Raw genomic sequence first — 15,371 nt, forward strand, 5'->3', positions numbered from 1 at the left:
ATTTATGTTACTTGATTCTGATTTATTTCAAAGTTGCATTTAAAAAATTCTCTTTTTTACCTGAAATTTTGAACAAAAATACCTTTTCTTGAATGGAAAATCCAGGAATTTTCAGGAAATTTTTTTATATTTTAATAAACATCCTGAAAAATATATATTTGTAAATTTACATATGAACATTATTCAATCGTCAAGATTCGCTTTGACCAAAAATTATAGGAATCTTTTTCTTATTAAGGCTTAATTTTTTATATTAATTGGAAATATCATTGCACTCTCCTTTTTTTGTGTTAATATTTAAATTGAATTTTTTATTAATATTTCAGCAGTATAAATATATTTATTTAATATCTCAATATTTTTACATTATTTGATATTTTATTTTATTTAATAAAAATGGATATTAAATATTCTGACGCGAGTTCTCGTTCAATTATCGTTGCGTATCATTTGTTACAGTTTATACTGCGTATACTTGTAGATAAATCCGTCGCTTTGAATCGATATATCCAGCGACGTCATAATAACGTAGCGAATCATTAACCGCGTGATTATCTTTTGCATTTCCAGATATCCATTTTGCGGCCTTCCGATAATAATTGGCGATCGTGCAGTTTATTCATTGCATAAATATGAGAACGACTCGTAATCGTGCTCACACATCGAATACGCACGGTTTAAATGTCCACAATGGATTGTTGATTAACGGCAGATTCGACGAATGATACAAAAACTTGATAAACGGAGCGTAATCGTAAACACGGACTACGGCTCTCACGTTTGTGCACCGTTCGATGATTACCCAATATTCCTATGATTTATGAATATTAATGAAAGTTTTCTCCGCCTTCCCCCTTGTCCTTTTTTTGAATCGCGTACAAAATTAGGTGTTGTCAACGCGTAGCTCTGAATTACGGAATTAAACCAAATGACAAAATGTTCGTTCCGTATAATTCCGCAATTCAAGTAAACTGTAGCATACTTACCGCAGCGATAATTGAACTTGTCAGAATATATAATATATTCCAATTTTATTAATTCTTAATAAAACATCAACTCTGTTTTGCTGTTTTGGATGCTTAATTTATTTGCAACAACGGTGATAAATAGCATCGACATCGATATCCTTTATGTAATCTTGAAACGCATAAATGCAACGTTTTGGGAGTACTACATTAATAATTGTAATTATTATAAATAAGAACACGCACAATAACAAGCAATTATATTCAATGCAATATAAGCAGCTTTAAAAAATTGACATTATTTCTGAGCGAAATTATTTCACGCAACCCCTTAACACTTAAGTCCCTTGAGCTTTATGAGTTGCACATAGATCCAACTCTGGAATTTTATCACTCAGGATGTGTATCACTGTGCGCTTTTACCTCGTTTCAGTCGCGCTAAGCTAAATTACTGCTGTCAGTACGTTCCTGGATAAGTTTTTGCGCTTGTTTCCTGAAATAAAAGCTATGCTGTACTATTAAAGCACTTAGAATTATTAGAAAGTGTACCATGCTTGTTGCTCCTATTCTTGCTCTCTGCGAAGATTGACGTATACCTCGTATCATAAAGGTTTTGGCCAATCATAATCTTCTCTTTCATTTCAAAGAAATTTCAGATTAAAAATCCGATGAAGCAAAGAGAAAACTATACATTCGTAATATTTTGTGATTATCGGCTTTAAAGTTTACTGCATTAACGTTAATATTGTAAACCATTATTTATTCTGGACAAACTCCAAACGTTATCACATTATTAAATTATTATTGCCATCGTATTAAAATATTAAATTAATGTAACATGTATATAATGCAGTGGATAATAACCATTTATTAGTAACGTGACAGTTGATACATTTACATATGAATGATTGGAAGCAGAAATGTTCAATATATTTATATAACTTTAAAAACAGAGATGTTTTCTCTAATAAGAACAAATTTTCTTAAAATACGTAATTCTTATATTGCAATATGAATGCACGATCGTATTTTTGCTTTCCCTAATCATAGAGCCGTATAATCATACAGAAATGCAGCGCCATGCATACTATCGTGCACTATCGTGCACCATTGCGGAGGTTTCGGTTGAATTTCGCCAAACAATGCAGCGATTAATGCCAATGGCACATACGCGTCATGTGGAGTACGCGGGAGTTCGCGCAAGTGTCAGGGTTCGGTGCTGAGATGGGACAATGCGAAATCTCCATCGTGACATCATATCTGCATCCCAATGTAGTCCGCATATAGGCGAATCTATAAACGCGATCTGACTACGGTCTTCAACTATGTGGCTTTTAAACCCATTATCACCTCGATGCAACACTTGAATGGATTGAACATGATATCGTATACATATATAATAGATAAACGGATAAAATATTTTGGACAAAACGCGAAAATATATTATATATCTACCAAAAATAATTAATCATTTTTTAGTTAAAATTCCATTTTCACGCTTTGCAGCATATTTTAATATTATACAATTCTAATTTTTAACTCTGATTAAATATTTTATTTTTTTCAGTATGAAAAAGCTTTTACTTTGTTATAAATTATTTACAGTTTTCAATCTTGTATAAAGCGTTTGACTCTATTTGCGTCGCTCGAGTTAGAAAATGTAATCCTTCCATTTTGCAAAAGCCGCCCTTTAAAGCTGCATGAAGATGGAGAATTCAGGTTGAATCCAGGTATACTAAAACGATCGCGACTGAAAATCCCTTACAGCTTCAGAATCTGTAGAATCGATTTCAATAGCTAGCTACCAAAAGCCGATTTTGCATTCGCACGGCGTGTTAGATGTGCGCGGCACGACAGTTGCGATGCCTCTGTTTTCCTCGTCCCGTTCTTCAGCGCCAGCAACCCCATCGCTTCGTCAGGATGGATAGATTTTGTTTGGCTTTCAGCCGGCAACGCTAATGCCAATAACACGGTCGTGTCATCTCGAGAGCTCCAGCTGGCGCAGGTGCCGGATGCAGGACGAACCAGGACAAAACGAATCTCTCCATGGCAACGTCACTCCCGTTGAGAGGACGTCAACCCGCGATCAGTTAATACATCGAAGTTTCCGTAAAATGATCCGAAAAGCGTGGTGTGCCTGTTCGATCACGCCAAATACTTTCTCTTCTTACAAAATAAAAAAATTGCATTATTCTTTACTCTAGACTTTTATTCAATTTTATTATAATATAATATTATTATAAAAATAGAGAAAGATATTTTTTTAGATTATTTATACATTTTCATATTTATTTACAATAATTATTAGAAATAAATACATCGCTTTTCTAGCTTGATAAAAGAAGAACCTAATTCAAAAAATCATTCTGACTAATTCTAATCAAAATCTCATTGTTAATTTCTCAAGAAAGTATTAATTTTCTTTTTATATGCTTGAATAATATTAAAAATGTTAGGAATTTGATCACTTTGACTGCCAATATCTTCAAGACTACCCCTATACTTAAATTAAATTTTTTCTAAGATTGATGTTCCATCACATAGCACCGTTTAATTCGATTAGAATTTCGAGGATAAAATATATAAGCTAAAATGTGTTTTTGGGATTACTCTTTTTATTTGTTTCGATAAGTTATATTCGAACGAACCCCGAAATGCTCATCCTTCAAGTAATTTAAGGTAATAATTTTTTTAATAAATCAAGATCATAGAAATGTCAATCAATTTTTTTATATAATAAAGTTGAAATATCGAAATTGATGTGGGTAAAATTCTACGTTAGATTAACGGTGAAATAAGAGAGAAAAAAAATATTTAAAATGTAACCTTTCACGTTTAATTTAGTGGCGGATAGGCTCACAGACGCTTCTTTGACTAACTGCACACAAATTTTACCATAGATTTTTCTCAAAAACGAGATTATAATAGTTTAAAAAATTACAATTTTAATGATTACAAAAAAGTTATAGGTCAATGGTTATTTTGGAAAGATATTTACGTGCATATACTTGCATTTCAAGTGTATCAATATGTAAATATAATATTATATTTTCGTTCGATGAAGATGCAGCTCTTGATTTACTATTTCGTATGTTTACTATTTCATTAGGATATACACGTAGTTTTAATATTTTATCCAAATTATGCAGATATTTGTAATTTTGGGTAGACCCTAGTGAGGCACCTCAAATTTTCGACACTTTATTAAAGAACCACCTTAAAATATTTTCGCGCATGCAAAAAATTTAATATTGCCAATATATACCATACAGGGTATCCCACAATTTTTGGCTAAACGTTTTTCTGTAAATAGAGCGGACTAAACTGAGTTAAAATCCTTTACTATTTTGAAATTTTCGCAAAAGTGAACAAGATATTAATTACTAAAAATCGTTAAATATTGATTTTCAATGATTTTTTTACTCCAATACTATCAATTTTACATAAAAGCAGTAAGCGACAAAAATTACTTATTTTCTTTTCACAATGTTCTGATTCAATATTTCTAGAATTGTTTAATACCGTATTTTCTCATGTTGGTAAAAATAATCGCCAATAAGAAAATGTAGTACTAAACAGTTGATAAAAAATTCTGGAAAAAATTCTTAGAGCTATGAGAAAAAAATAAATAATTTTTTATTTGCTCTTGCTGTTTTTCTGTAAAGTTGATAGTATTTGAGTAAAAAATTATTCAAGACCAATATTCGGAAAGATTTAATAATCAATATCTCGTTAATCATTGTGAAAATTGCAAAATGATAGAAGACCTTTCGACTCAGTTTAGAGTCCACTCTATCTACAAAAAAGCGCTTGGCCAAAAATTTCGGGACACTTAGTTTGATCAATTTTACAGGTAGGTATGAGGTAGCGATGAGGGTAATTTCATATCCGGAATAAAAGAACAGAAGTTAATTATTTTGCAAATGTTTATCCAATATATATTTTATGAGCCACGGTAGAGTTGAAATTTCAATCGCAATTTATTAAACTTTTCATTAACACATAACATTATTACGCATATTTTTGAAAACCTCGTCAAATTAAAAATTAATGAGTAATAATGAAAGATATGCAAGCACTCATTTATAAAACGATTACTTTACGTATACAATTAAGAAAATTATTTATTAATTTCATTATTTCATTATTTATGTACTTATTAATTTCATAAAAATGCGATACTTCTCGTTGAGGTAATTTGTGTTTCAGTCGATGAAAACTTTCTGACTTTTCAAACCATTGGATGATCAATACTGAATAAAACTAATTATTTTGCTAGTCGTGCGGTTTTCGCCAATTTCTAGAGTTAATTAGGGTTAATTAAATGTAAATGTTACTTCGGAGAATACAGTTGATGAAACTTTTTTTACATCAATTATTAGTTTTGTTCGTGTTTTTTGCGTGCTAGCGCGATAGAATTATTACAGTATATATTATTGAGTACATTGAAACTCTGATGAAACTTACGTACATTCAAATAACTCTATAGATTTGACTGAATTTTGTTTGTTCCTTTCAGGCTATGACACATTCTTGGTTTAGACAGTAAAAATTCAACAGTAGCAACGATATTAAACAAACAAATAAGCTCTCAATTTATTCATCAAGCAATGTATTATGCAAACCGCAGGCAATGCCGTAGGATAGATAAATATATGGTAGGGCAGTAACGCGCCTGATATTGACAGTCCACCCATGACATGTATACAGGTACATTATTTCCTCACATGGCCGTGGCCTATATACATGCATCACTTGCTTTGATCCTCAATAACATAAAATTCGTACAATTTGATATGCTATATTTCGCAACTAATAAGTTTTTTCTCTATACTTTTATATTATATTTTTGTAAGGTAAATACATATATCTTAGACATCTCATTGTCAGTTAAATTGTTTATAAGGACAACTTGTATAGCCGTCTTATTATTAATATTACAAATGTTACGGAAATCAATTATTAATTCAAGTATGCGGTAATATGTCAATCTAATACGTTAATGTATTATACGAAAAAAATGTTGTATAAAGACTTCCATTCACTATTATTTCAGATTGTGATGATAGAAATAAGAAAGCATAGAATAAAAATTCTCGCAAATTATGTTCAAATAGAATAATTTTTCAATAAAATATTATTTTCAATCGATAGACTTATAAAATATATCGTATATGTGAAAATGATTTTCTTGTTTCGGGGAGAAATTAAATTATATTTATTTTTCTATATATTATTAATTTGACAATGTAGGATAGTTGTGAACATAGCTCATTTTGTTTTTAATTATGCGTAATTGATTTCCAAGTATATGATTATTCATTAATTAATTAATGAAACAAAAAAAGAGTTTGCGGTATATTTTAAAATTGATTCTATCAATTATAAGAGTTGTTTTATTGAAATATATTTCCATATTTTACAATATCATGCAAAAATTTTTATTGTCTATTTTTCTTATTTCTGACATCACAATATAAGTGTGTAGTAGTGAACAAACAGGAGTCTTTAACAGCAACAGTTTAATTAAAAATAATTTTATCAATTTATATAATAGATAATAGTATTAATGAAACATAAGCATGGTATGCTTTTATTTTAATAAAATATTATTTATTTTATTATATAATATTAGTTCTTTAGTAAATCAAGTTACCATAGAAATGTCTAATTTTTTTATGTAATAAAGTTGCAGTACCGAAATTGACGTGTATATAACTCTACGATAGGTTAACAATGAAATAAGAGAGAAAAGAAATGTTTAAAATGTAACTTTTTACATACGACTTACAATTAGTAACAGTAAGACTTGGAGACGCTTCTTTGACTAATTGTATACAAATCTTACCATAGTTTTTTTTTAAATAAGATTATAATATAATAGTTTAAAAAATTACGATTTTAACGATCATAAAAAGTAATAGGTCATCTGACATTCTGGAAAGATATTTACATGCACAAACTTGCATACAAATCTCGAAAAGTAAACATAATCTCACCTATGTATACAAGAATTATGAATACTATTTTTGCACGATATGTATGTTTCATACTATATTAAGATATATAATAGTTTTAATCCAAATTATGCAGATATTTATAATTTCAGGTGGGCCCTGGTGAGGCATCCCAAATTTTCGACACTTTTCAAAGAACCACTTTAATACTGTTAACAAAATTATTTTTAATTACACTTTATATCCTTTTTGGAGTGAAATTTCACTCCAATTTATAAAAAATATAAAGAGTAATGAAAAATACTGTTACTATATTGAAAAAGAGTGAAAAATTTGCACTTTTTAATAAAAGTGATAAATTTTTACTCTTTTTTTTCACACTTTTGGAGTGAGATTTATTCAGAAGAAAAGAAATCTTACTTTTTTTTTAGAATAAATCTCATTCCAAAAGTGAAACTCTCACTCCGAAAAAAGTCAAAATCTATCACTTTTATTTAAGAGTGCATTATATATATTTTTCAATAATGGCACTATTTTAATTCTTTTGGCGTAAGATTTCACTCTAAGAAATTTAGAGAATAGAATCATTCTGCAAATAAAACTTTTTTTTGTGTACTATAGAAAAAAATAAAGATATACTACGAGTAAGAATGACTAAGATGCAATATCTTCTTTTGCAGGTTTCCTGGGTGAGGCACCGGGATATACATTTGTTAACGGTTGGTCGTTATACTTATACCAGCGATCAACGTTTCGAGGCACTACACTCTCCTCATACGGAGGACTGGACCTTAAGGATACGATATCCTCAGCGTAAGGATTCCGGGATTTATGAGTGCCAAATATCTACGACCCCGCCCATCGGCCATCCTGTGTATTTAACGATAGTCGGTAAGCGAATAATTAATTTTGTATATTATAACATCAATTTTTTGAAGTACGAAAAGAAATGTAATCCGAAAAGTGACTACAGCCAATAGATATCATGTTAACATTATATTCGTTAACGATCTTATTTACAAAACTCTTGAATTTCTAATTTCCTTCGAGTTTTCACTTTTGTGACAAAACTTCAAAGTCGTACTTTACTTTCATTGAGAGACGTATTTATTTGAAGCGATATAAATTTCCTGGTAACATCATGAGTTTGACTCAAACGTTCCGCTGTATGCAATATAACTTCAAAAGTTTTCCGCTAGTTGAAGAAAGTGCAGATCTGTACCTTCTATAGTTAGCTTGCGTATAATATAACCATCGTTTAATTAACAGCTACATGCAGAAGAGAAATTTTCATTAATAATTAATCTTGAAAGCATACTGCCATTCATAAATTCGGGAACGCTTGCAATTTTCAATATAATTATATGTGAATATATATAATTGAAATTTTCTTTTTTTTATATTTTTTTCATAAGGGTTAAATATCTGGAATTGAAATTCTTGATCTCTCCAATTTTTCCTATGTAAAAATTCGATTGAGAAGCAATAATGTTTCTATCTCTTACATATACAATTTTTCTAATTAATTTCCACATTTTAAATTAACATTTAAAAAATCTGTTTTGCATTAAATTTCTGCTATAAATGCGCAATTTTCTTAACTTGGAAGAAATAAAAAAATAGATACGTCCTGTGTTTCACGCATTTATATTCAGATAAGAAGTGTATATGAGATATCGTGTATCCTTAAAGATCTCTCGTTGATGACCATCATCTCGTTGATGACATTTTAAATTGGTTAAGAAGATCTTCGGCGCGACTTGACCTAGAGTCTCGCTCTACGATTTTTATCGGTTGACCGATAAAAATATTAAACATGATAAAAATGTATGTGACAAAAATTGTCGTCTAATTCACAGATTCCCAACGTGAGCTTAATCACTCACCGATGGGCGCTGAGGAGATCGGGAGGAGGGGGATGTTGGTAGTCCTAAAGGGAGTAGGGGGGGGGGGCGTTGAGGAGCAAATGAGAAGCAAAAGAACGCGCCAGAAAAATTTAATCTGCTAAATATATTTTAAACAAACATTTAAACCTTAAACATTCTCAGTATTATGGGTTGTGGCAAAAACATTTTTATTACATTTCTCTTATCCTAATTAGTTAGAACTAATTAGGTGGGTTTAATGTGGTTACAAATCTTTTGACGAAAAAGAAGAATCAACTGCAAATAGTTGAGCGTGGAGATTTAAGAATGCTGACAAAAATAGAACCAAATATAAATAGATTATTAGCATCACATCAAGCTCAAATTTCTTATTAATGATAATTTTTCAATATTTATAAATTTATATTATACTACAATATAATTTTTAAATATTTTTTATTTGATTCTGTATAATTTTCGTTTTGTTGCTTTATTTAGAGTTCAGAGAGAATTTATTGGTTACGGTCAAGAGGGCGCTGAACAAAAATTTTGAAAAGGGGGCAATGAGCAAAAAAAAAGTTGGGAAACTATGGTCTAATTATTTAAGCTTTTAAGCGATCCATTCACACGACTGTCGTACAGATGAGTGACCAACTGTCCCAAATTAGAAGGAACAGTCCCAAATTTTAACTTTACATGTCCCAAATTAAGGACATGATTATAAATTGTCTTTCTTTTAATTATAAAAATAATAAAAGTAAAAATATATAAGTGAAAATCATAAGAGTGCGAAATATAATTTTTAATAATATGTAAAGAATTTTATGATCTTTTATTTAAAAATCCTAATATTATTCATAAAATATATTTAGTAAAAAAATATAATTTTAAACAATAAAATGTGATCTCGTAACTTGACGTAATTTTTGTTGTGATCTCATGTGACGTTATACATTAAGTGTTGTTTATAAATGTAATAATATGTTATTACATTTATATTATATTGTTTATGTGTTTCGTTAACAATTATTTTAAAAATGTTGTTTAAAAAATCTATTACAATTTAATTACGACATTTAATATTGAATTTTTTAAATGTCCCTTTTTGCTTTCTTAAGGAGTTGGTCAACTTAAACTACAGAGACCACTCAAATCGTTCGTCTTTGTTTTAGAGCCGATAACCATTATAATTGGAGCGCCGGACCTCTTCGTCAATAAGGGCAGCACCATCAATCTAACGTGCGTCGTAAAATACGCTCCCGAACCACCTCCGACGATGACCTGGAGTCATAACACGGAAGTAAGTGTTATTTATTTGCTTCCACAAATAAATTACGGAAAGATAACAGAGTTTATCCGTAGAAGCAAAAAATCTTCAAATTCTATAACAATTTCGAGCTTTGAATTCGTTTCGAATTGGTAGTAAAACTTTTACAATAAGATTTAATTAAAGTTTTAATGTGAAAAATGGGGCTCGCGATTTAATTCTAGCTATTATTTTGCTTTACTCATCTTATACAAAACAGATGAATTATAATAAGTTCAAGAATTGTTCATAGAATTGTTTCTGTAATTACGGATTATAGTTTTATAATTTTCGCACAGTTTTACAGACCGGAATTCCAGACCGTGGCTCGATGTTCCATCTCCGATTTTCCTGTCCGTAATTTATCTCGCGACGAGTTGCATAACGACGCTCTTTGCCGCGTCGGACAACAACAGACATACATGATTAATATGGTCTGTCGGCGCGTATTTTCTTCGCGATGGGAAAATACATTTTGTGCTTTTAATACTACTTTGTGCAACAAAAGTTATTGTAAACGCGCATTTCACGGGGCACAAAGAGCACATTACACCACGGAACCCATTAATATTGACGAACTCTTTAGAATAATTTTGCGCGACGTACCGTTCGCGGCGTCGCGCGTCATTTTATTCACGATGACGAGATAATTTTAAATTCCCCTCTGTGAGCTGATATTTGTAATTCCAACGTTTGGTATCGGCCAAGCGGAAATTATTCTGCACGCGTTAATGAGACGCTCGTACGTGTACGCATGGCTTGTAGTAAAAACTAGCGAACGATCGATAAAAAAAAAGGGGGGTAGACAGTAATTTCTCGGCTGATTGCCGATACATCGGTATGCCATCGGTCGCCGGAGATACGCGCTACACTCGCCCGACTACGTGCTTTTACTAGAATAAAACAGCAGGTAACACAATTTTTGCAAGGTACTATCGCGCACGTTGATCAAAGTGAAACGCGAAATAGAAGACTAGCCGCTCGCATAGCCGTACGCGGCAGCCAAGGAAATTATTTTCCGATTAATCCTTCGTGACTTTCGATTCGCGGATAATCATTTATTCTTTAAAGCGATACATACACACGGCGAAACGATTCTGCCATCGTATGAGGTATGGGACGAGTTAACTTTATTTTTTTTACAGAAAAGAGAGAAATTAAAAGCACTGGAAGAAAAGCGAAAAAGGAAAGGATAGTTTTCCATTCTATACGGGGGCGTGCCGTTACGCGTGTCTATTCTCAAAGAGAATACGAAAGAAACGTATACGCGCGTTTCCTGCTATTCTTCTTCCCTCGTACCTCATGGGAAGGTGCCTTTTATCTTCCGTCAAAGGGGCATCATTGCGTTGTCGGAAAAAGCGGGGAATGTAAGAAAACAGGCGCGCGCCGGTGTCTTTGAAAGAACGATTGCGGGTGAAACGCATACGGCATCGCATCTACATGTTCGATATTAAACGATGTGAATCAAAAGAGAAGTTAGCCTTCATTTCTGGTATTATTAGAGTTTCCTGAAGCTATCATCATCTCATGGAGTTCAAACTTTAGAAACTTTCAATAATGTAAAGTTCGGATACATACCGTCTCATTTCCGACATATAATCATGACATAGAGAAAGCTTCATCTATTAATTTAATTTCTTATAAATTAATATGTATCAATAATTTGAAGAGAGCTCTTATTTCTAGAAAGAGTTTAATTTCGGTAAGAAATAGAGATTAAAAAGAGAATAGAATCGTTATTTATTATACGCTCTGAGGAGGCTATATCTATGGCTGCGTTCCATTTGCTCGTAATGCTCGCGAGGATCGTTTATCCTTGTTTAACACTTGATAAATGAAAAGGATGAAATGATTCCACGAGTGTTGTAAGCGTTAAGTGGAACGCAGCCTATGTCTCTTCAAGCGATAAACGCTAATATATAATAAGCTAATACATAATTAAATTATAGCAGCATCTTGACAAGATACAGAATAGAAGTTTTTAAAAGTGAGAAATAAGTAAAATAAGTTATAAAAAGAAAAATATGTATATAATGTAGTTGTATAGTGTATGTTGTAATTAGATCAGAAATCTTCATGGGAAGTAACACGTTATATAACGTTATATAACATCATTATTTTGTTTTTATAACGATTGTTACTTTTATGAAGTAACGTTGCTAATCCTCAAAATCTTTATGAAATAAATGTGGTGTGAGAGAGAGAGAGAGAGAGAGAGAGAGAGAGAGAGAGAGTTGAATGTAAAATACATAGGATATGTATAATGTGAATAAACTATTTACATTTTTTCTAATTAATTAATTTTTCTTTATTATTATTTTAATCACATAATCATTTTGCATTTCGAATAATATTGTTATTATTACTGCAGGCATTCGATTATATTACGTATGTAAATTTGATGTTTCCATTATTGGCGTTTCTATATATATATATATACAAGGAGGGGCATTTAAAACAGATCATCTGAATAACTCGCTTGTTTTTAACAACAGAAGAAAAAGTGTTAAACAAAAGTTGCTTGGTTTCAAGGGGCACATAATGTAATGTCAATAATTGTTTTGTAGGTGAAGGCGTAAAGGACAGGCAAAGGTAAAATTGTTTTTAATGGAATGCTATGTTTTTTTATTTACATTCTGATAGAGCATTTTAAGACAAATATAACGACTTATAATTGAAGGTCATTCAAGATTACGCAAGGTCAATAATAAAAAATAATTGAATGTAATGGAAAATAAATTGTTTCAAGGCACTTCGAATAATTTTGTGTCTTCTCTTCTTGTTGGTATATCGCTAATTATTCAAGTGTATCACGGTATGTAAATAAACATTGAAGGTTTATTTAAACATAACAAGGTAAGCTGTAATTGAAAATAAATTGTTTGAAGGCATTTTTCGAATATTTCACTAATTTCCTTTTTTGCGTTACAACAAGTGTTCAAAATGATGAACATCGACGCATTTTTTGAAACGTATCGACACAGATAACACTACACGACGAATTTTATTCGGATCAATCGCGAGGCAAGCTTCTTATACATACGTTTCTTCACGTCTTCTCTTGTTATCATTTATATAGCATTTCACTGTACACTTGTTTTAACTTTCGCCATAAATAAATAGGTGTTAAATCTAGGGAACGCGCGACCCATCTGTTATTTCTTGACCAATCCAACAATCTCTAAATTTTCTGTTTAGCAATTTAGTAATAATCTGTGCAGAATAAGCAGGACATCCATCTTGCTGGTATTACATTGATTGTCGTACGTTCAGTGGAAGATCTTTTAATAATAATGGCAATATTTCTGTTAAAATCTGTGCATATTGCGATTTAATAGTCTATCGATAAAATGAGGATCATTTATTTTATCATTAAGAATTCCGGCCCAGACATTTATAGACCAAGGTCTCTACTTTTGTCATCCAATGTGGATTTTCTACTGACCAATAGTGCATGCTGCGAAGATTTACTTGTCCATTGTTTGTAAATGTAGCTTTGTCAGTAAATAAGATTTTAGTGACAAACATATCATCTCCTTGCAGTCCTTGTAGTGTACCATTCAAAGAATTGTACACGATTTTGAAAATCAATTTGTCATCAATGTAACTCTTGGCGAAGTGAAATATAGAAGCGATGAAATTTGTTGGAATGTGTGTGGAGTATTCGCAGAACACTTTGTCGACTAATACCACTTTCACGGTCAAGCTGTTTTGTACTGATATGTGGATTTAGTGCTACAGCGGCTAAAATGTTCGTTGAATTTTCGTCAGTTGCTTTCTTGATTCGTTTGCGTTTTGTATTATGTTATCTAAACTTCCTGTTTCTTGAAAAGTTTGTACTATGTTTGAAAAAAGAGAGAATGAGGGATGGACACGATCGGGAAATCTTTCAGCACACAAATGTACTGCTTTCCTCATAATTTGGCGACACTCATCATAGACAAAAATCATATCGACTTTTTCCGCTTTTGTATAACGCATTTTGCAAGACACGCACTTTGATCGATAGATGAATTCAAACTGATAAATGAATATGAATAATGCTATGTGCGATTCAATTTAAACGGTATGTAAATATTTACATACACTTGAACGATTAGCGGTATATCAACAAAAAGAGAAGATACGAAATTATTGCCTTGAAGAAGAGTGCCTTGAAACAATTTATTTTCTATCACATTCAATTATTTTTCATTATTGACTTTGCGTAACCTTGAATGATTTTCAATTATAGGTATTTGTCTTAAAATGCTGTTTCAGAATGTAAGTAAAAAACATATTATTCCAATAAAAAAAACAGATTCGACCTTTGCCTATCCTTTACACCTCCACCTACAAAACAATTATTGACATCACATTATGTGCCCTTCGAAACCAACCAACTTTTGTTTAACACTTTTTCTTCTATTATTAAAAACAAGCGAGTTATTCAGGTGACCTATTTTAAATGCCCCTCCCTGTATATGTGTGTGCATATATATATATATATTCTATTTTCAATTAATCGTGAATACATCGTGCATATAATTTCATTGTGTTTGAGAAAAAATACAAATACATATATTATAATTATCTTCAGGTTATCAATTTCGATTCGCCACGTGGAGGAATCAGTCTCGTCACGGAAAAGGGGCCCGAAACAACTAGTCGTTTGATGATCCAGAAAGCCGTGCCGAGCGACTCCGGGATCTATCGTTGCGAGCCGAGCAATGCGAATCCTAGCAGCATAAAAGTGCACGTTGTAAACGGTGAGTTGAAATCTACTCTGTCGATATATGTTATAAAACAATTTACATTATAAAGTAATTATTTCGATGAAATAATTGTTTTATTTCTATTTTACCACCCATTTCTTTTTCAATTGTTCATGTTCTGTCGCAACGAAAAATTTTTTTTTAAATTTCTGATCAAGATTTCGCGGTTTAGCGGAAAACTGGAAAAAATTCGAGCTCCAAGCGGCTTTACCGCAATTACAATGAATCGACAGAAATAGTGCCCGCCGCATCTCTCGACGGGAGAACTCGTAGAGAGCTGCGCAAAAGTAACGTTGATTGACTTTTCTGTAAATATTGCAAACTCTGAATCTATCTGGCAAGTCGCGCGTTAAGCTTGAAATCGATGGTTACGGCCAGTCGATTGCCAGTCGGGCGCGGAACACCGCGGATAGATCTCTCGTACTACACGCAGTTGCAAAATGCAGCGGATTTCAAAATCTTGTTTTTTTTTTTTCGTTTCTCTTTCTCTCGTCGAACGCAACGCACTCTCGATGCGTCGATTC

The 15,371-nt window shown here is 31.7% G+C and overlaps 1 protein-coding gene across 1 annotated transcript in view; it reads left to right on the top strand.

Annotated features, from left to right (window-relative positions):
- The window catches only part of LOC108751623 (muscle M-line assembly protein unc-89-like), a 38,670-nt gene that overhangs the window by 20,919 nt on the left and 2,380 nt on the right, over positions 1-15,371 (top strand). The window contains exons 4-6 of the mRNA XM_018491899.1: positions 7,603-7,813; positions 9,960-10,087; positions 14,673-14,841. Coding sequence (XP_018347401.1) covers positions 7,603-7,813; positions 9,960-10,087; positions 14,673-14,841 — 508 coding nt within the window. The remainder of the gene's footprint in view (positions 1-7,602; positions 7,814-9,959; positions 10,088-14,672; positions 14,842-15,371) is intronic.

Source organism: Trachymyrmex septentrionalis, unplaced genomic scaffold, assembly GCF_001594115.1.
Source record: "Trachymyrmex septentrionalis isolate Tsep2-gDNA-1 unplaced genomic scaffold, Tsep1.0 scaffold50, whole genome shotgun sequence".
Taxonomy (NCBI): Eukaryota; Metazoa; Arthropoda; class Insecta; order Hymenoptera; family Formicidae; genus Trachymyrmex; species Trachymyrmex septentrionalis.